This window comes from Mus caroli, unplaced genomic scaffold (genome assembly GCF_978045245.1).
Source record: "Mus caroli unplaced genomic scaffold, Mus_caroli_1 scaffold_15, whole genome shotgun sequence".
NCBI classification, from domain to species: Eukaryota; Metazoa; Chordata; class Mammalia; order Rodentia; family Muridae; genus Mus; species Mus caroli.
The window spans coordinates 96,525,244-96,548,489 of NW_028227270.1; the positions used below are offsets into that span (position 1 = coordinate 96,525,244).

The 23,246-nt window shown below is 44.6% G+C and overlaps 1 protein-coding gene across 5 annotated transcripts in view; it reads right to left on the reverse strand.

Annotated features, from left to right (window-relative positions):
* Positions 1-23,246, reverse strand: part of Ripor2 (RHO family interacting cell polarization regulator 2) — a 223,839-nt gene that overhangs the window by 102,503 nt on the left and 98,090 nt on the right. For 2 of the 5 annotated variants that reach the window (XM_029468439.2, XM_021180188.3), the window contains exon 1: positions 14,560-14,683. The exons of 2 other annotated variants lie outside the window; for them this stretch is intronic. In XM_029468439.2, the coding sequence (XP_029324299.1) occupies positions 14,560-14,617 (58 nt within the window). In that variant the 5' untranslated portion in view covers positions 14,618-14,683. Of the gene's footprint in view, positions 1-14,559; positions 14,684-23,246 lie in introns of those variants that run through there. One more of the 5 variants, XM_021180186.3, reaches the window with a different exon arrangement.

Here is a 23,246-nt window from a genome sequence, read left to right on the forward strand (position 1 = left end):
GCAATGTAGCAAGAATCTCCTACTGAACCCAGCTATTTTCATTAGGCAGTAGGGAGAGGCTGAGAAACAGCTGTCTCCTGGCAGGGCCAAAGCTGGGGATGGCTGGAAGGCTCTATTTCAGCCTCTTCTTTTGTAGACTCTGTTCCAAAGAGCCTCAAGAGGCTACTTGAGAAAGATAAATGTGAACACCTGCTCCAGTTTGCTCCCTGCACACACAGATGATGCTAAACCAGAATTAAGGACCAGCCCTTGGCAGGTTCTAAATAGTCAACCTTTCAGCCTTGGAGGCCGAATTTACAGAGGAATTCAACTCCCACAGCTGAAGACCTGGTGTCCTGGACATTCAGGTCTGATTCTCAGACATATGGGCCTCTTCCGGAACCAGAATGCACTGGCCTTTTGTCCCCCAGTAGATACATTATTCAACTCAAGTGCTTGGTGATGGAAAAATACTGGACTGTCTATTTCAGAATTTGGGAGAGTTCCTGGTATGGTAATAGGTTCTTTTAATTTTTTTCTAGGCTACAAAGAGGAAGGGGGCTATAGCTCAGTGATAAAGTACCTGCCTAGACTTCTCCTTAAGGTCCTCAGTTTGATCCCTAGCACTGAAGAAGTAACATGCTCCAATACAAAGCCCCGCTGCAAAGGACCATCTTACAGAAAGATTACAATAAAGAGAAATTGAAAACAGCACGTGGGGTTTGAGTTGAAACAAGACTGAATAAGCTGGTTGCTGCCTCTTGACTGTTAAATGGATGGGTGACTTAGGGAAGAGAAAAAGGGGAGTTCAAGAACGGGGAGACACCCCTGCTCCCTTCTTTGAGGTAGAATAAATCAATAACCCCTGTAGGTCTCCTCCAGCAGAGAGCCTGTGAGGTACAGCCTTGGAAGAGCAAGCACTAGAACTGAGTATGTAGAGCATCAAGACTGAGAGTGTTCAGAGGCAGTTTGCATACACACTTCTACAATTAGCAAGGGTATGACACACAGCTCCCAGTGATACAACGCTCTCACGTCTGCAGGTGAAAACTCCTATACCTGCACAAGGTATTTTAGCCCTTTCTCCCTCGCCTTTCCCTGACCCTCCCTTGAGAGTTTCCAACAGTTAACATTGCATTGCTGAACTCATGGTCTTCTGGAATAGTCTATAGAGATTTCTATAGCTTCAATTCCCACAAACTAGGGCTACATCTATGGATGATCTTTATGTATATTTATGCTGCTTTACAGTCAACATTTCAACAGACATTTCTTGAGTCTCACTATTTTGAGTACATAGAGGACTTCCCAAAGCCATCCCAATTTCTATAAGCTTGACTGTCCGTACCTGATTCCGGTCTCCTCAGCCCACACTGGCTCCCCTAGCCCCCACCAGCTCTCTCAACAGCCACCATCATCTCAAGAAACAAAGAACAATGATACCTTCCAAGATATTCAAGCCCAACTTGGTCTCATTCTTGCCTACTCATCCCACGCCACATATCCCTGGCTCAAGCACAGTAGGGTCTCATAGAGTTTCTGCCAGCTGTCATCTGGGTTCCTCTAATGGTGCTCCAATTGGTTGCTTGCCTTTGTATTCTACTTTTTTTGGGTCAGACCCTGTGTGTTCCAGGTCCCAGGCTGACCCAGAGCTCATTATGTAGCCAAGGATGACCTTAAACTTCTGATTCTCTGGTTTCTATCACCTGATTGCTAGAATTACAGACATGTATTACCATGTGACGTTTACCAAACGCAGGGCTTCCAGCATGCTAAGCAGGCACTCCACCAACTGAGGTATATGCTGAACCCTTTACTTTACTGTCAAGGGAACAGCCAGAATGCTAGAAGGTAGGTAATATAGCATCATTCAACTGAGCACTGGCCAATGAGCCCTGTCTCATACAAAGTCAAAACCCGAGTCTGCACACACTCTATGGGACTCTACAAGTGGTGAGGGGCCCCAAGTTCTTGGATCTCATCTACCACTCTCTGCCGTTCCTGCTGTGCTGCAGACACAGTGGCCTCTTTGCTATTCCTGGAACACTCTCCCTTTAGACATCCACAGGGCCAGACTTTGACTTCCTTTAGGCTTCAGGCATTTGTCAGCCAATCCCTCCTGGGCGGCCATGTCTGATCCTTCCCATCCTGCACCTCATTTGTCAACAACACATCTCTCCCCCAGCTCTGGGCATTTCTGCATCTTTTCCTGTCTGTGTCCCCCCTCTCTAACGCTGTGTGACTTCACCAGACCTGGGACTTTAGGAAGTTTGTAGTCACTGCTGGATCCTGGGAGCCAGAATAGAACTGAGCCCAGCATGTGGCAGGCTTCCAATGACAGTCTTTCATTGGTGGAAAATAGTTCATAAGTTCTTCGGGAGACCACATCTGCCGTGGGTGGCATTCCTCTCAGGAGCCTCCATGAGGGCTAATCACAAAACATTTATGCAGTGATCCTTAGACCTGTTCCCAATTAGGCAGGAATTCATAGAAAGAATTCCCATTCTCTAAAGCCTGCACATGCCAAAGTTCTGGCAAGAGCAAAGTTATTCTAAAGAGAAACACTTGTGTCCCACCCTTCAGCCATTGGGCTGTTGAAAAGATGGGTCTCAGGAATCCCATGCTGAGGGAAGGGAAGGGCTGAAGGCTTGACCTCAGCTACAGGATGCACTTGCCTCCCAAGAAGACATTCTACACAGTTTCGACAATTTGCTAAACTACTTTGCACAACAGACAGCATTAGAGACAAGATGGGTCAGTGATAGGCTGGATCAGTCCTTGACCAGGACTGATAAACAGCTTATACTCCTGTTTAATCAGAAACCCCATGTCTGTGCCCCTGAAGATAGACTCCGTTGGACCTCTTTGTTTGTTCCTGCTCCCAGTGTGGCTATATTGAATCAATATTGTTTCTCTGCTTTTTGCTCTTGCTTGTCTTTGTAAATATTGAGGATTGATGGCCATGACTACCGTGGTGGTGTAGGCTGCCAGACCCAAGACTTTGATCCTAAAACTTCAGTAACACCAGGAAGAATGATATTGTTCTAAAATTGTGTTGGATAGAGTCCACCTTGATTAGGGCTAACTCCCTAGAATCAAATTTGTTTTTTGTGAGAATTTGGTTCTCTTATGTTAGAGCTATAAGGTTCAAGAGAAAGGCTGCACAAAAATTTGAACTAACTTTTCAAATACTGATATGTATATACATATTTGCCTATATATGTACACATAAATAGTTGTGGTAAAACTTGCATAACATAACATTTAGCATCTCAGTCCAGAAGTGAAGAACACTTGATGGTCTTTCAGAAGACCAGAGTTGGGGCTCCAGTAGATATGCTGGGCAGCTTACAACTGCCTGTAACTCCAACTTTAGGGGACCTGACACCCTCTTCTAGCCTCTTGAGGCATGTACACACATAATTATCAATTTTCAATGCATAGTTCAGTATGTTTGTTTCCAGTATCCTGCATCCAATCTCCAGAGCTCATTTGCTTTGTAAAACCAAAACTGTAAGCCTTTTAAGCAATATTATTCACTTTTTATCTTTTTACATCTTTTAATATATATCTTACATCTTTTAATAATTCACTTTTTATTCCAGCCCTAGGAACTATGACTTATTGTTTTCAATAGACTTGATGACTGTAAATTCATCATATAAATGGAATCATGCGACATTTACATTTGCTGAGATTGATTTACTTTGATTAATTTAATGTCCTTAAGAGTTATGCACACTGGGCTCCATTCTTTTTGAAGACCAGCTAATATTCCGTTGTCTGCGCACACTACACCTTATATCTCCATTTTCCCTCAATGGGTGCTTGAGCTCCTTAGTATCCTTTGCACATCGTGAATAACATGGTTATTCACGAGTGCAAATGCACAAACATCTCGAGACCCCACTTTCAATTCCTGTATACGCAGAAGTGGGGTGCCCAGATCATATGGTCACTCCATTTCTAACGCTTTGAAGAGCTGTTACTCTGTTGCCCACAGCTGTGGTGCCACTTGGATCACTTGGATTCCCACCAACAGTGCACAAGAGAGTTTCCTGTCTTTTTAGTAGCAATGTTTTCTTCCCCTGTAGCCTGTGAGAACTGCCCAAAGATGCTTAATAGAACTAGACATTCCTGATTCTTCCAGCACTTAGCAACAGGGAGCCTGTAATTCTCTCTATATGTGTGTGTGTGCTTATGTTAGCTTTCTCTTGTCATGTCTATTTTGCAAAGGCTTCTTCATTCTCAAATTAACATGCACGTGAACAGACATATATGGCTCTGCCTCATAGAATGGGGGTAGTGGAAGAGAACTGGTACTCTGTGGGGATGATAAAGACAGGGCCACCTCCGTGTAATCCTTTAACAGAAAGATACTGTGGGTTCAGTCTTATTTCTTTGGAAGATGTTGCATGGGATCCAGCACACTGCTCCTTGGTAAGCTGGGGCATCTCAGTGTGGGAAAGCACAGAGGAAGAGAGCTTGGAGCTGTTCCTGCACATCAGCCCTTCACCATGAGGAGGTCCCAGGGACCGATGAACCCAGAGTCAAGGGGAGAGAGAAATCTAAGGGGCGCAATCAGGAAAAACCCCGAGCCCCTCATATGTGATATCTCCTTCCAGCTACTTTATCGCTGTTGTGGGAGAAGAGAGCACTGGTCCTCCCGTGTTCCTTCTCTTTCACAATATTGACTTCTCTTTCCTCCCCTATCCAGAACAGTCTGTATCGAAGCACTAACTTTTTAAAAATCGCCTTTCCAAGTGGTACTAAAAAGCAACACAATATGATGACACATGTTCCCTCTAAGAGAAAATATAATTAAGCCCAGTGGATAAATCCTCCTCACATGGGAACCTCCTAGAGAGAAGGCACAGATGTAATACCAGAGCTACAGAAAAAAAAAAAGTCCTTAAGAAACTCAGTGACCCAAAGAGAGGCAGAATGACTTGAAATGGGCTTGGGGTCAGCTCAGCTGTGTAGAGGACTTGCTGCTCTTGCAGAAGACCAGAGTAGTTCTCATCATCCATTTTTGGGCGCTCACAACCACCTTTAACTCCAGTTCCAGGAAATCCAGCACCCCCTGACCTCCGAGGGCACCTGCACGCACTGTGTACATATCGTCTTCCAGACAAATGCACATACATAAAAGATAAGTCTAAAATGACTTTGAAATTAATGGCCTACATAAACCAGAGACCAGCAGGCTTTTTCTCTACAGAAGAAGTTAGTAAATATTTTAGGCGTTGTGGGTTGGAGAGGTTAAAAATGAGAAAATGATCCAGAAACCACACACTGATAAAGAAAACAGCAGTTCACATAGTTCTTACTGACAAATTGAAAATATGGTAGTAACATTTTCTAGTAATAGCGTTCTCCTAAGACAAGAATAGAATTCTTTGGGATAATGTTTTGCTTCTTTGAGTTCAAGACGGGTGACTCTTGTCATCACATCAGCTATAGATGTTAATCTGTGAAAGCCATTCCCATCTTACAGAAGCAGAAGCAGATGCAGAAGCAGGCAATAGGCTACCTCTGGCCTGAAGGCTATGGCTTAGCAACCCCTGGCTAGACCAAGAGCACTGCAGAAATCCACTGAATCACTGTGAGTAGTTCTGATGACTCATTGTTTTTTTTATTTTTATTTTTTTTTGAGTGTGCGTGTATAAATGCACGTACAAGTATTTGTGTGTGTGTATGTGTGTGCAGGGACCAGATGTCAGTATTGAATGTTTTCCTCTACCTTAATTTTTAGATAATCTATCACTCAACCTTGCAATTACCAATTTGTCAAGGCTGGGTGGGCAATAAACCCTAGGGGTGCCTCTGTCTCTGCCTCCCTATTGTTGGGATTCTAAGCATGAAGCACTGTGCCTGGGCTTTGTATATGTGTTCTAGGGATCAAAATTCAGGTTGTGGTGCTTGCATGGTGAGCACTAGAGCTATCTTCCTCACCCCTCATGGGCCCTTTTCTGTCCCATACAGTTCAATTCACACTGTCTTTCTACACGAAGAAGATCAATCTCATAGCCTGCTGTTCTGGTCAGACTGCTGGGTGATGCTTTGTAAACCTCTGTTGGTTAGTTCCCACCTAGAGGAAAAAATATGTATATATACATATATACATATATATATATATACATACACACACATATATGTTTTAAATGTGCACCAGCTTTGTATAAGAGGTGTTTTGAATAAATATGTAAAGTTTAGCCTTTCTCAAGTTACTTTTATAAAAGCACTTAGTTGAGTGGTGACGGGAAAGGCAGTCATTGTGATGTGAACCAAGGAAATATTTACCAGGGAAATAGGTCCAAACACTGTTAAGAATACTGTTGAAGATGGGATTCCTTGCTGTTGGCATTTCTGAAGGAAATTAGGGCCTCTCCACAGTGGTGGAATGTTGGGGTACACTGTGTGAAGTTGTGTCTCTGTCTTTCTTCATATACCTAAGGTATTCTCTGATTAGCTTTAATAAAAATCTGATGGGTAGGAAATAGAAGGTGGGGCTTCCTGGGAGGGAGAAGAAAGAAGATGGCCTTTCAAGAAGAGACATAAGAAGAGATGATGTGCTTGGGGGCCTGGCATGTATAGCTAGCGATGACTGGATGAAGCTGGGTAGTTGGGTTACCTTAGATTAGCTAGTGAGAGTCTACCCAGCTAAGGCCTAAGCTTTGAAATCTTAAAGTTTTCTGTGTGGTTATTTGAGGAACTAGCTGGATAAGGAGTAATCACTGTTATATTAATTCTTAACATTAATTGATATATAGGATATTAATAATCTGCTTACAGTGCTGTCACAGTATACATTGCTTTGGACAAGGAAAGCATTTTCAAAGGGAGGCCAGATGAATGAAAGCAAGAGAAAAATAGAGAAGCAATCACAAACGTATTCTGTGCTGAGCATTGGGTTATTCTGAGCCCTACTTCAGCCACATGGCGAAACCTGGGTAGCAGCCAGGCTTCAGCTTTGGAGCCCGAGGGTACCCTGTAGTCCAAGGAAGCTTCTGAGGGCAGCAGTCTCCATGGCTCTGCTCTCATCAGACCATGGCCCTCGCTAAGCCAGGCCTTAGTGATTTGTGACAAAGGCCAAGAGGGGAAGAGAGGAACTGAACAGACCTGGTATGCTGGAACAGCTGAGAATATCAGAGAGATAATGAGCAACTTCTAGGTAGGAAGCCCTTAAGGACTTGAGTTATCCTACATATTCTTTCTTTTATCCTAGACAAAAGTTTTTGATAGACAAACATCATCGTAACCACCACCACCACCACCATCACTACCACCACCATCATGGCTAACCGCTGTCATCATCCTGACTACCACTACCATTATGACTATCACCACTATCACCATTACCACCACCACCATGGTCATCACCATTACCACACCATCATGACCATTATGAAAACAACCATCATCACCCTCACAGTAATCATTATCACCAACATACAGTCTACCACTGTCATTATCATGACTACCATTATCAACAGTACCACCACCACCATCACCATCATTACCACCATGATCACCGTAATAACTACAACCATTAAATAGCATCACCACCATCATCACTAGAACCACTACCACCTTCCTTTTCACTATCATCATAAACCCCACTAACATCATTGCCACCACTGTCGCCTGCACCAACATCATGACTCCATTACCATCATGATTACCACCATCAGCGCCATCAGCACCACTACCCCCACTATTGTCATCGCCGCTGTCCTCATCGTCACCAAGTGATGATGTCACCATCATCACCATCCTTCAAGTCATCATCATTACCACTGACGTCAGTATTGTCATCATTCACACAGGGAGCAGCTTACTGCTGCCTTACCTGAGTTTTAAGGCTGAGTGCTAAAAAGTCCACAGTCTAGGAACAGCCCTGGCATCAGACTCTCTGTGTGCACAGTACTTTCTGCAGCACTATATCTGCAAAAGTGCTTCCTCTCGAAGCCATTTGCTGATGGGCGCATGATGTCCCACACTCTCAGAATAGCAGTGTTGGTTTTTTTTTTTTTTTAAGAAACATTTTGTGCTTTAGGATTAAACAAACTAGGCATAGTTAGCTCTAGAAATCATACCACTCAGTAGATACATGGACTTGAGTAAATAGCATTTATCAAAGAGGAAGGAAAGGCTAGACTCAATTTATTTCAACATCTTAGTCATAGTAACTATTTAACTAATAACTACTAGTTTCTCTTTTCCTTCCCCTCCCTCCTCTCCTCCCTCCCTCCCTCCCTACTTTCTCACTCCTTTGTCCTCTCTTGTCTGTAGTGGGTATGTACAGAAGTTTAGTTTTCAAGACAAGTTCTGTAAATAAGTGCTCAAATATATCTTCCAGTCTTCCTAAAATGTTCAGACTTTTCTGACTGTTCACAAAATATTAAAATAAACATCTGGCCTGCCCATCTTGTACTATCAACCCCCTTTTAGCATGGGCAGATCTAAATAGGTCACTGTGAGGTCACTGGAGGCCATAAATCAGAGGGTAGACCGGTGGCTGCTCTGGCCTGCATAGCTTTAGTTCAGAGTGCTATTTTGGTCTGTGTCCCTGAAGTGACACCATCTTGCTGGCACCAGCCAAAGAAAGCTTCCTAGACATCCATGGGAAGGGAATGTTCAGTAATCCAAGGCCGAGGTCACACAGGCATGAATAACTGTGGGGAGGTCTGTGTCTGCTCCGGACCCTGTGAGAGAGCAGGGAAATGATTTCCATCCAAACTGTTTATCCAGGAACCCAGGCTGGAAACAAACGGATCCAAACAGTCTTGGCAAACGGTGAAAGCAGAGAGTAACCAATTCTTCTCACTCTGTCAAACTAGGACAGCCTCTTCCTGTCTGCTTTCCAATCCCGTGTGGGTCCACTTGAGCACCCCAGATATTTTTGAGAAAGATCAAATACAGTTAAGTACCAATTATCGTATGTTTTTATATAAAAGGAAATGTAGAATAATCATAGAGCTCCCCCCCCACACAACACTCTTCCAAGGCTTGTGTTTTGTTTCCTTTACTTTTTCTGTGAAGTTTCAACCAGTCTGAGTTTCCTGGATTTATTGCTTTTATATATAATCTTAATTTAGTTTTCCTTCCTTCCTTCCTTCCTTCCCTCCCTCCCTCCCTCTTCCTCCCTCCTGTCATGTTTTAATTTTGCAAGGGGCAAATGTAATTCACAAACCATCTTGGCTCATCATCGTCATCATCATTAATTTTCTATCTCAACCTCAGTTTTCCCTCCCTCCTCTCCTCTCAGCCCCTGCTCCCACCTCCCCTTTGCCACCACTCTCCACTCCTCCTCCATTTCTCCTGCCCCTCTTGGGCAACCGAGCATGGCATATCATGTAGCAGTAAAACTAGGCACCTCCCCGTGTAGTAAGACTGGATAAGACCATCCAGCATGAGGAAAAGGGTCCGAAAAGACAAGAAAGGAGTCAAAGACAGCCCCTTCTCCCACTGTTAGGAGTCCCACAAGAAGGTCAAGCTACACAATTGTAACATATGTGCAGAGGGCCTAGGTCAGTCCTATGCATGCTTCCTGGTTGGTGATTCGGTCTCTGTGAGCCCAGGTTGGCTGATTCGGTGGGTTTTCTTGTGGTGTTCATGAGCCTTCTAGCTCCTACAATCCTTTCTCCCCATCTTCTGCAGGATTCTCTGAGCTCCGTCTAATATGTGGCTGTGGGTCTCTGCATCTGTTTCCATCAGCTGCTGGATGAAGCCTCTCTGATGGCTAATGGGGTAGGCACCAATCTATGAGTTTTACAGAATAGCACTAGGAATCACTTCAGTAACTTTTTTTTTTTCTGGGCATCTTTGGTTCTATCCTAGGTCTCTGGGCTATCCAGTCTTGAGTCTTGGAGCGCCACGTAGTGTTAGGGGTAGGCTCCTTTTCCTGATGTGGGGAAACATGTAGTTTTATAAACAGTCTACATAGAGAGGCAGAGCTTGGCTTGCATCCTAATTAACAATTTCTTGATACATTTTGAGAGCCTTTTGCTCTGAGGTAAAGTTTCCTTTGGAAAGGAAAGCACATTGACCAACTTTCTTTCTTTTTTCTTTTTAATGTTTATTTTAATGATATGGGTATTTTGTCTACACACCACATGTGTGCCTGCCAGAAGAGGGTGTCAAAACCTCTGGTACTGGAGTTACAGATGGTTGTGAGACAACATATGGGTGCTGGGAATTGAACCTGGGTTCTTTGCAAGAACAGCAAGTGTCCCTAACCCCTGAGCCATCTCTCCAGCCCAAGACTGACTGCCCTGGGGAAAGATGATACTTAGTTTTTAAAAAATGAGTGAATTTATTCTAAACACCTGCTAGTCTCTTCAGTCTTAAGCACTAAAGGCATCTAGTTCCTCTCCATATAGAAGCCTTTCCCCTCCTTAATTTGTGTATTCACTTTACATTCTGATCAAAGCTCCCATCCCTCCTCACACAGCCCCTCTCCCCTTTCCTCCTTTGAGAAGGGGGAGGTACCCCTTGGGTACCACCTACCCTGGCACCCTACCCTGGCACACCTAGAAGCCTTCTTTGAGGAGACCAAAGAAGCGACTCCAGGATATAAGAGTGTGTGTCCCTGCTACCATGTGGCCTACCAGCTCTGGGAACAGAGAGAGTGGGCAAAACATTTGCAGTTGAGTGAGGTCTTGAAGTAAGATCTTAAGAGCTATGGGAACACAAGAGCCCAAGCGATACTTTGCACATACATTGTGAACTCGTGGGGTTTTACTGTCCCAATCATTGCACTGGACTGCAGCCACTGAGCAGTTCTGAAAATGGAAGCAGCCAGGCTGGGGCTTCCAAACCAAGAGGCAACTAATGGCTGCTAAGGTGCAATTTCCACGCTAACAGACTGACTGACGGCCACCTGAGAACTGAGTCTTCCCTCAGGATTGGTGTTCTCTTCTCTGAAAGACGATCCATACAGCGGTGTGTCCACCACTGTCAAGGTTGCCTAGCAATGACATGGATGAACGCCCTTTAATTTGATAAGCGTGAAACCACAAAAAGAAACAGCCCATAGTGCCAGCAGTTGGATTTTCAATTTTTCAATGCCTTGATAATCAAATCACCCACTTTTCTATGAAAAGTTCATGGCTACTTGATAGTAACTGTTTTCCAATGACACAGTGAGGTTGTGGATGTCTAGAAAGCATGCTTAAGGCTGTGGGTGTGAGTGGGGGTGTGGAGGGGAGGAAAGAGAGGGAGGGAGGGGGAGGAAGGGAGAGGGAGGAAGGAGAGAGAATTAGAGTGTTATGGGTAGGTAAACATCCCCTCTCTCTCTCTCTCTCTCTCTCTCTCTCTCTCTCTCTCTCTCTCTCTCTCTTTCTCTCTAACAACAGAGTGGCACCCCATGCTTCTTAGCTCTGTGAACCTTAACATTTTCTCTAACCACAGAGAACAAACAGGATCTCAGAGAGGTGGTGAGCGAACACCTTGTAAGCACTGCTTGCTTTCTTTTCCTTTCCAGCTCTTTCTGCATCTGTACAAAACCTGTGAGAGGGGAAAGATGGTTCCTTTAAAAAAAATATGTGTCAGCTGTAAAGTAACAGGGTTGCCCTAACAACAAGCTTCCCGAGTGGTTCCCTTCTGTGTGTGGGAAGAGACTCACTGTGTGGGGACTGCACTGCTTTCTCCAGCAGGTCAGAGAGCAGAAAGCCCAGGGAAACCTGGGTGGTCATCCACTCCGGGTGCAAATGTCCTGATGGTGAGGTCAGGCAGAGAGCCTGGGTTTTTAGAAATGATGTCTCAGCAAAGAGAGTCAAAGTGGGGGGATGAGTGGGAGTGGAGGGATTCGTATGAGCAAAGTACAGTACATCCAAGTGTGTGAAAATAAAACCCATCATTTTGTATGCTAGCTGAAATAATTTAACAGCAAAATGGAAACAAAACAAAACAGAGTTCTCAAACACTGTATAAGTCTTGTGCTTTCAATACAGGATGAGGCTCAGAGGGGATCAATGACCTGCCCATATTCCAGCAACTCTACATGGCAGGGAAAAACAGAATCCCCATTCTATGACATGAGTCTATGTTTGCAAGCACGGCAATAAATACATTACTGTTCACGGAGTACTAGTCTAAGTACTTCCCTGGAACAGGATTTAATCTGCACACAGTCCCAGGAGGTTTGTGCTCCATTTCCCAAGTGAGTAAACTGGAGGACAAGAGGTTAGACAATCTGTTTGAGGTCACAAAGCAGATTAATGGGCAAAACTCAGGCAGAGTCTACACAGCCCTTCTTAAAGTGAGATACCACTTAAAACCCAGGTCCCACATGAACTAGCAGTGAGCCATGACTGTGAAAACCAATGAAAGCGTACTGATTGGTGTTCTCGAAGGATTCACTCTGGGGCTAAGGAGTAAGTTAACCAATATGCTCCACGGAAGAGCAAGACAAATAGTTAGGACCCTTCGATGAAAGCTAAGCTATACAGCCAAATGGATGCTGCAATCTCACATTGCCATTGGGGAAACAGAAGTTACATGGCAAAACCTGTGCAAGACAGAGCTAGAATTCAAGTCTAAAGCTGCTCTGAAATGACTCCGGTCACTGAGGATAAAATAATGGCGTTGAGGAGGATAAGTGGTTAAGAGCATGGGCTGATCTTCTAGAGGACCTGGGTTTGATTCCCCGCACCGACTGACATCTCACAACTGTCTGTTAAGCCTATCCCAGGGCATCAGACACTCTCTTCTGGTCTCCACAGACGTCAGGCACGTGGCACATAGACATAGATGCAGGCAAGCAACCCGTACATATAAAACAATAATTGAAAACAATGACCTTGATAGCTATGGGTGCTCAGCAGGAAGGTCTGTCAGCAGGTTGGCGGAGCCCTGCTTTGTGATCCTTCCTTTCAGGATGGTCCCATGCCTGATCCAGGCATGTGCACTGGCCTGTAGATGGCGCTCTTCGGCACCGGACTCAGATACAAAGAAAAATCCCTCTGGATAGAAAACTGTGGACTGGACATTTTAGAATGTCACACCTGGAGGGAAAAGTGGCTGCAAAGTAGGCGATTATCCAAAGTTGGTGAATCTTTCTAGTTGTAATTGTTAACCTGGTTTCTAAGTAAGTAACCACCAACTCCAGGAGGGGAAGTCAAAGAACAGAGCCCAAGCCTAAGACTTGAAGACACCCGCAGTTCTCAGTGCCCATCAGTCAAGCAAAGCATCAGTTGGAAGCCTTAGTCACCAGCAGTAAAGCTCAACAGGAATCCCTCACACTGATAGACACTGCGATAAAAACCCCAATCATGATCTTATCTTATTTTTGTTTTTACTTATTTTTTTTTCTAACAAGATCACACTGTGTAGCCCAAGCTGGCCTTGAACTCCTCACCTTTGCCTCCTAAGTCTTGAGATTACAGGCGTGTGCCACCAGACCTGGCCTGCATTATTATTGTATGATGTCATTTACATTTTCTTTTGACACAATGTCTCTCGTAGCTCAGGCTGGACTCAATGTACTATACTACATAGCGAGGATGCCCTTGACTCCTGATCCTCCTGTCTCCACACACCAGTGCTGGAATTACAAGGACGTGTCACCGTGCTACAAACATAAACTCTAATTTTTAAATATTTCTATGGCTAAAACAAAGTAAGTGTAGATAGCAGGCATAGCCTAGATGGCTGGAGCACAGGGCTTCTCAGTACACACACTTGATTCTTACCTGGTTGAACTTGTAAGATTTAGGAGACAGGGTACACTCCCACACTCCCAGTATCCCTTTTATACTACTTAACAGACTTTAAAAAAAATCCCAAACAAGGTATTTTATGAAAAATCCGAGGTTCCCCCAGTCCCAATTCCCATCCATTTAGGCAATTCCAAATTCTAGAAAGGTTTTTGCCTATGGCCCATCTGGTTGCAGCATTAGAATAAGACATCTGGAGGTTACTGCCTACCTGTTTAAAACACTAAGCCTAACTGCATGGTTAACTGAAGATCTGAGAATTGAGATGGAAAGCTAAGCAGAGCCAGAGGGCGTTGCGTCGGGTGTGCCCAGGATTCAACCCCCACCCCCTACACACACAAGGAAAAGAAAAATGAAGAGCCTGGTAACAAATGAATGTGATAGAACAAAGGGACAGGGACAGCCAAATCGAAGGAGGGATGGAGGGAGGAGAAGGATCTAGGAAGAGAAGGGGGTGAGAGGTGGGAGGAGAGGAGGGCTGGCTGGTCACCAGGAGAAGTCATCTGGCCCCATTCATTCAGTTCCTACCCCAGGGCCTGGCACACACAAAGTACTGTGACAGCCTTCCCTTTGGATGTCATCAAAGAGCACACATATAAAGGACAAAGTATAAAATCTCGGTTCGATTTTTCTGGCCTAAAGCAGATCTTTACTTAGCTGTCATCCTTTAAAAACAAAACCTTCGGAACAATCGCTCAACTTCAATGTCCTTGCCTTGCCTTGCACCCCATTAAGATCGCCTCATACAGAACAACTGTCTTCTCCAGTTCTACAATCCTTAAGTCCTTCATACAAAGCACTTGAAAGGTTCCCACAGTAGAGCAGCGCAGGCTGGCTCCTGCCGGAGAGATGGCTTTACCTTCTCCAAAAATGTCATCCTCTTCATCCAGAAGATCCTCAGGGTCAAGGAACTGCATTGTGGGAAGACTGGGAGCTGGAGGCACTCACAACCTAGGACACACGGAGCCACCTTAGCTCTGAGCAGCCACACTGCCTGGGAGGCGATTTCCTTCCCCACAGTGGATTGCCCAAGCCCTGGGGAGGGCAGCTTCCGCATCTGCCGTGAAGAAAGCAGCTTCATTCATATGAAAAGCCTTCTGAAACTTTTTGCAGTGTGAACTCCAGGTGAGGTAATTCTCACCACTGAGAAGAAAGACTTGTTCGGAAGGGGATGCAGGTCCAGTGGGATTCCAGCATAGATATCACTCCGGCAGAGTTTGATAAGTTCTATTTCAAAGCACCAACTTTCATATTTCTTTGAGAGGACGGTGGGCTCTTAGCTTTCCTGCCTATGAATATCAACACAATGGGTAGTGTTGAAAGAGAGAGGCTCACATTTCTCATATCTTGCTTTTGCTTCAATGGCAGTTTATCTGAAAGTAAAGCAAGCCTTGTGCTACACCAAAGCCTGCATTTGGAAGACATGAGCTTTTTTTGTTTGTTTGTTTCCCTCAGCAACAGTTGCGTTTTCCTCCTTTGTGAACCTCTTTCATTTGAGGGCAACTTTAGAGTAACACTTAAAGCAACCGTACCATTCCCCTGGGCTTTTCCTGGTTCTAACCAACCCACATCAGTGAGCAGATAATCAGCCTGTGTCAGACAACGTCCATTGCACAACGTTTACTCATTCCGATACTTAGGACTTTCATCAGTAAAGAGGAAGAAGAAGAAGAAGAAAAAAAGACAAAGAAAATGTAGCTTAAAAAACAAACAAAAAACAACCCAACCCAGCAGTCCCTCCAAAAGGGAGGAGTTAAAGCCCAGCTTTCACGTGACCACCAGTGGTTTGTACCACCACCCAGAACTACCCAACAGATTCCATCAGTGTGTGACAGATAGATACTACAACCCCATCTGGGGCTTTTCTAGAGTCAGAAGATGCAAATGAAGGTGTCAGTTGAGCTATGGTTTGCCCCAAGTGTTTATTTTTAGTCTTGTTTACCGTGTGTTTTTGAAGACTCCCAGTGTTACCTTTGTGATGAGAGCCTGTTCCTCTCTTCTGTAATTATGCCAGTTGGAATCATGCCAGTTGTTTCCCAAGGGGAATCTTGATGATAGAGCTAAGCAAGTCAAGCAGTTAACCCAGGGGTCAAGAGTTGTTTAGGATGGACCAGCAGCACTATCGAGGGTCTATCTATGAACCAGTTCCTATGGGGAGGTTCCCCCAAAAGTAGGGACATGCTGAATCCTGCTGGGATCACTGGTCATCTCAACCAGGGCAGAGACCGCCCTTCAGAGAAAGCCTAGAAATGCTGTGTGCTGGGATTGAGCAATGGCTGGGGATCATTTATGGTACATGGGTCTTGCCCCTTAGGGCAGGAAGCTTCCTGCAAATGGAAAGGAACTGACCATTAGGGCAGGAGGAACTGTCTTGTCCCAAAAGCCAGTAGTGTTCACTCGAAAAACAGCAAGAGGCAGACAGCTTGCCCTAGATCTCCGTTGCTTCTGGCCACCCACCTCCTTACCCCAGTTCCTATGAAAATGCTATTTCTGGTGAGTTAATAGCATAAGCTGAGTGAATTAGGTCCAGATGTCAGAACCTGGCTGTGGTATAGAGTTTTATCTTGCGCAGTTGAGACAAAAGAGAGGATGGGAGCCGAGTTGTTCTCAGCCATCGCCCTGTGTTCGTAGCCTCGTCAAGTGTGTCCCACCGACCACCATCCAGTGGGCTGAATAAAAAGGAGAGAGGGAACTGCACACCAGCATTCATCTCCCAGCTTCCTGACTGCAGACACAATGTGACCAGCTGCCTCGCATTTCCATTGCTGTGCTTCCCAGCCACGGTGGACTAGACCCTAAAACCCTTTAGCCAAATAACCAACCTTCCTTCCTTCCTTTCAACATAACCTTTTCAGGTCTGTTTCCCTACCTCTGAATAAGTGAAACTGTGTCCCTGCAGAACCAGGCGCTGGAGTCGTCATGTGACCTTACTTGGGAATAGGGCTTCTGATGACTATAAGTGGTGAACATGAGCACACATCACAATTCATTAGGGGGATCCTGAGTTCATTATCATAATGGAACAGGGATCTTTAATCCAATATGAACAGGTCTCTTATATAATGAGGACATTTAAAGACAGACATGGGAAGAAGAGAACACCACTTGAGGACAAAGGCAGAGATCTATGAACAATACCATAGACGGCCAATAAAGCACAAGAAGTTACGGAAGAGGCATGAGTGGGCTTTCTCTCTCATCCCTTAGAAGGCATCATCTCTAACGACACTTGACCTCTGGTTTCCAGGCTCTAGAACTATGCAGTAGTGAGTACCACTGTTGTAACCCACCTAGTTCATGGTATACTGTCATGACAGGCCCAGCAAACAACTGTGCTCACGTGGTGGGCTTGTCTTGAGGATTAAGTAGAATAATTTAACTAAATCAGGATCACACAAGTTGTAGTGGTTTGAATACAAATGACCCCAATAGGCCCATGGGGAGTGGCCCTACTAGGAAGTATGGCCTTGATGGAGTACGTGTGAATTTGTGGGATGAAGTGTGTCACAGGGGTGGGCTTTGAGGTCTCAAAGGTCCAAGCCAGGCCCAGTGTCTCTCTCTTCCTGCTGCCTGCCAATCCAGATGTAGAACTCTCAGCTACCTCTCCAGCACCACATCCGCCTGCATGCCACCCTGCTTTGCGCTGTGAGGAAAATGGGCTGAGGGATTTCTGAACTGTAAGCCAGCCCCAGTTAAAAGTTTTCTTTTAGAAGTGTTGCTGTGAGCGTGGTGTCTCTTCACAGAAATAAAACTCTAAGACAACAGTGCACAGTAAGTTTCTGTTCTAATCATCCCACCTAAAAGCCCCATGGGGCATCTTAGAGCACATTTCAAAGTCCCTATGGGGATGGAGAATGCACCTTCCCTACGCTGTGGTGGTTTTGGTAAAAAGACTCCCATATGCTCATCTATTTGAATGCTCAGGGCACAGCATTATTTGAAAGGATTAGAGGGTAGGCTTTGAAGTTTCAAAAGCCTAGGCCAGGCCCAGTGACTCTCTCTTCCTGCTGCTTGTAGATCTTGATACGAACTCTCAGCTACCTCTCCAGCACCACGTCTACCTGCATGCCCCCCCCCCATGCTTCCTGCCATGATGATAATGGAGTAAATCTCTGAAACTGTAAGCCCGCCTCGAGGAAATGCTTTCTTTTATAAGCGTTGCCGGGGCATGTTGTCTCCTCACAGCAGTAGAACAGTGACTAAGACACATGTCCTATATAAAGTCTCAGTAACCCTCAGTGCTCAGGTCGGTTACTTTTCTTGCTGCCATAATAGAATGTGATATCAGGCAGAGACAAGGACAGAAACACGGTGAAGGAGGAAATGTCCATTTTGGCTCTCACAGTTCAAGAGGATACAGTTCATCCCAGAGGAGGTCAGAAGCCATGGTTGGGAATGGCTTATATTTGTGGCAGCTGAGTATGCTGTATCAGCAGTGAGAGAGTGTTGTATCAGCTGTGAGGAAGCAGAGGGAACAGCTGGTGTATATCTCATAACCGGACTCACTGATCCACGTCTTCCTCTGAAGACACACTTCCTAAAGGCCTCACAATCCCCCCAAATGGTATTACCAGATGGAGACCAACTACTCAAACACATGAGCCCATGGGAGATATTTTATATCCAAATCATCTCTCCTCTAGTCTCCTTCGCTCCAATTGAGATGTCTTAAAAATAGCTAACAAAATCAGGACAGATGCTACGAAGACTCTCTTGAATGCAGAGATACAGAAAATACAGCCTTTGTCTCCAGATTTTACAATCACCTGAGAAAGAAGCTGTGCATGTTTGATGATTAGGTGAGGAGAAAAGTTAACGGAATTAGATAATGTATTTATATGTAAGAATTTCCTGAATATTATACAAACTAAGAAATCTTACACAACACAAATAGTATGATTGAATTTATATAAAAATCCCCAAGTGGGCAAAATGGAAAAAGAACATGTGTAAGTAATAGCTAACATCTATATAATGCTGCATATAGTTCTAAACTTATTGGTTTCTGGAATTTTTACACCAAGCCTATATAGAGGTATAATTATTATCTGCAATTTAAGGTCCAAAGAGTAAAGTGGCTTGCCCAAATCTTGAGTCTGGTAAGTGATACAGAGGCTGACATTTGATCCAGGCCTCAGAGTCCACATCCTTCAGTACTACACCATGCTGACCAGAATATCTGTAAGGAATAAATAAGGGTAATGGGCTTAGTTTTCAGCTCCCCATTGCAAGTCTTTGCTCACATGACTTCCTTACTCAGAAGGCCCCTCTGGTCTGGTCTCCCAACTTGGGAAATGTCTACTTATCTTTGGAGCTTAGTTCAAGAGCTATCTCTTTCATGAAGCCCTGAATTAGTTACATTTTTTTTTCATTGCTTCGACCAAAATACCAGATAAAAGGCAAAGTCAGAGAGGGGAGGCATGTCTGGGTTCATGGTTTGTGAGTTATAGTTCATCACAGCAGGGAGGGTATTGTGATTACTGGCTGCAAGGCAGCAGGAGTACGAGGCAGCTGCTTGGGCCACATCTCCGTGGCCCAGGAAGCAGAGAGGAAGGGACAGGGAGATGGGAAGGAGAGAGATTCAGGAGTGTGCTTGTTTTTGTTGAACACTCGACAAAAGTAGCCCTAAGGGAGGAATGATCATTGTGCATGCAGGCCATCATCTCCAGGAAGTCAAGGCTGGACTTCACAGCCACTGTGAAGAGCAGAGAGAGAATGAAGGCATGTATGCTTGCTTTTGTTCAGGCTCCTTCCTCTCCACCAGTACACAGTCCAAGACCCAAACCAGAGGAACAGCACCACCTATAGCGGTGGCCTTCCCACCTAACTTAACACAATCAGGAAGAACTGTCACAGGCATGACCATGCGCCAACCCGATCTAGATAGGCCTGCATTGGGGCTCTCTTCCCAGGTGATTCTAGACTGTGGCAGGTTGAGGACCCAAACTGACATTATTTATTTATTTTATGTGTTTCATTTTTTTCCTGTCGCTCTGTGGTGAGTGTGTGTGTACATGTTTGGAAACCTAAATTTGATGTTAGAAATCTTCCACTTTTCCTTTTAAGCCAGCATCTCTCAGTTACATGGCTAGTTTCTCTAGCCACCTTTCTCTGGGGATCCCATGGGTTTGCCTTTTCAGGGCAGAAACCCAGTTGCGAGGGTTTAGGGAGCTGTACTCTGGCCCCCATGCTTGCGTGGTAAGCATTTTAGCTGCTCAGAACCATATCCCCAACCCACAGTGCTAATCACTCTTATTTTTCAATACACTTTTTATCATACTTGACATATTGCAATTATGTATTTTATGGAGTGCACAGTGACATTTAAATACATGTATCCAACATGCAGTGATCAGATTGAAGTAATTGCCCTTTATCGTCTCAGACATTCGTCACTTCTTTGTGCAGAGGGAGCTGTGACTAAGAAGGAAGGGATACATCTGAAAGGGAAAGCAGAAGCCCAAGCTTCTCGGTGAGGCAGACAACAGTAAAAGCAGTTTAAGAGGAGAATAACATAATTTGCTTCCAATCAATGTGAGGATGCACCTCAGTCTTCTGGACCAAAGGCTGATTGGTCACATCATAAGTCTTACTGTAGACCTTCACAAAGCCATAAGCTTAGAGATGGGCAACATTTGGGTACTCTAAACTCTTCCTGTTATGTAAGTCTGATGGCAATTGTGCAAGGCCTGCCTCTTGCCCTGAGAAACTGCTTCCTTCTTGCATTCATTCATTCATTCATTCATTCACTCATTCATTCATTTGGAAAATAATAATGATATATCTACCAGAGCTTAGGTGCAGTGGGAAGCTCTGAGGTAAAAGTATTTGTGCTTGGTGTATCTATGCATGACCAGGAATATTACCAAAGATTATTATTTTTTGGTATGAAGAATTAGGTTGCAGTAATCTCAGTGTGTAATTATGTATATTTTGTGCATGTGTGTGTATATGTGTGCACATGTATTTTGCCCGTATTATGTATAAATGCCATGTGCATGCCTAGTACCTATGGAGATCAGAAGAGGGCATCAGATTCCCTGGAACTAGACTTAAGGATAGTTGTAAGTTCCTGTGTGGCTGCAGGGAACCAAACCCAGGTCCTCTACAAGAGCAGCCAGTGCTCTTAACTGCTGAGCCATCTCTCCAGCAATTTTTTCAACAATTTTTTTTTTTTCAGATTTACCAACTTAAGAACAGGGGAAAGAAGCTGAACTAAAGAGATGTAAAAGAAGTAGAAAGAAGAACAAGGTAGGAGAGAGGAACTGAAACTGTGGAGTAGCTGGAATCACGGGGGAATACTGAAACGATGGCAAAGCTAGAAATAACCTTTTCTTTGGGTGACTTTGTCAGTAAAGATACACATACGATGTGTCTAATTGCAAAGGGCTGTGATCATGGCCACCAACAGTACGGCTGTGCCAGTGATTCAAAGAGATGATAACAGCCCTCCCCAGGCCTTTCAGGCTTCTTGCTTATTGTTCCAACTTCAGGGTATCTGGACTTTCGGCAGATTAGAGCTTCAATTATTGTGGAGAGTTTGGAATATAGCAGGTCCAGAGTCAAATTATCTTGGGCCATCTTCAGTCCTCTTAATAGCCATTTGTTGCCGTCTCTCTTCCTGACCTAGAGCCTTTGTGAGCACTAGGAGAATCATTGGAAGGTACATACGAAGCACTTGTTTTCCTTAGGAATGTATTAACTGAGCAGATCTTTGGCTTCTCCCAGTCCAAAAGCAAAGAGTCATCACATAGTATTTGAGGCTGGAGCTGATGCTTCTCCACTTGGTTGTAAACCTGTCTCCATGACGATTGATCCCACCAAAGAATTCAAAGTGTCTTGATGTATATCTTTCTTGATTCCGTTACTATAAAAACTTTATGATATTGCTTTCACATTGTATATGCAGTTTGGGGGAACCTAAGTCTCTGTTGCCAGGCCATGATCACCCACATTTTCTCCTGAATATACTTCCTTCCTTCCTTTTTCTTTTTTGGTCAACAATGGATTTTCTTCAGTAAGATTACAAGGCGATTGCTCATTGAACAAATCTATTTGTTCCCTAGAAAGGAGAACAACCCATAAAAGCCCCTCAGGAAAGACTGACATTGGATATGGTCGGTGACCTCAGAGCTGTGGGCTCAGGGTTTGATTGTTTGGAGTGAGTGGTTAGCGACTTTTCGTTTGTGGGTTGTTTCTTTTTTGTGGGGGGTGGTGGCGGGAGAGGAAGTTGTTTTATTTTGTTTTGATACATTGTTTCCCCGTGCCAGCCTGGTCTACAGAGTGAGTTCCAGGACAGCCAGGACTACAGATAAACCCTGTCTCGAAAAACCAAAACCAAATCAAAACAAAAAACAAACAAACACAACAACAACAACAAAACCAAACAAACCAACAACAACAATAACAAAAATGAGACACTTACAGATATTACTGCAGCCCTTACACTGGGCAGGAGGATGCCCAGTGCGCTCTGCAGGCCAGAAAGTGACATCAGGAGCCCTGAAGACATGAGGGTCTGCAGATTTGGGCTTAGTAATTTCATTTCTGCCCACAGATTGAACATCCATAATTGAAAAATCACAGATCTGAAATCTCCCCAAACCCCAAACTTCCTTCACTGAGAAGCAAAGACACAAGAATTCAGAATTAAGGATTTGAACATAATAATACTTTGAAAACTCTAATTTTTGTTTACATGTATGTCTTTGCTTGTGCAGGGACAGGTAAGGTATGGGTGGTGGGAGGGGACCAAAGTGTTTGCACGGAGGTCAAAGGGCAACTGTCAGAGTCGGTTCTCTCCTTCCACCACCACGTGGGTCCTGGGGATGAAGCCCAGGTCCTCACTGTAGGCAGCAAGCACTGTTATCTCTTAAGCCACTTCACCAGCGCAAGGAAACATCTTCCTTGTGTGACTTGTGCGACCTTTCCTCAATATTTGCATCTTACTGACCTCTCAGTCACTAAGTGACATGCTGAGGACAGAACAATAACCTGAAGGAAAAGTTTTTCAAAGACTCCAAAGAAGGGCCTTGAGAGGTGGTGCAGCAGTTAAGGTCATCCTGCTCGCACAGGAGGACCCAGGTTTGTCCCCAGCACCCACACAGAGTGGTTCCCCTTGTAGTTCCAGCTCCAGGAGATCCAACACTCTCTCTTGGTTTCCCAAAGCACTGCTCACCCATAGCGCTCTCTCTCTCTCTCTCTCTCTCTCTCTCTCTCACACACACACACACACACATGCACACACGAATAAAAAATAAATGTAACAGCATAACAGCACCCCACCCCACACCCAGATCCCACGGAAGAAAACAATATTCCTCTTTTGAAAGAGAAACACATTGCATCTGGTTATTTCAAAGATTCTGTTGGAGGAGGTCTCGAAACACTCCTTTATTTGAAAGAGCCGCCACTTCAGAATCCCCAGTTCTCCGTGCCTGTCATTGCTGTGGGCAGAGGAGGATGCTGTAGACAACACCCACCCCTCCTGCCACACTCAAGCTGTCACTCTTGGGCTTCCTGCTTATTGGATGAGCCCTAAACCTG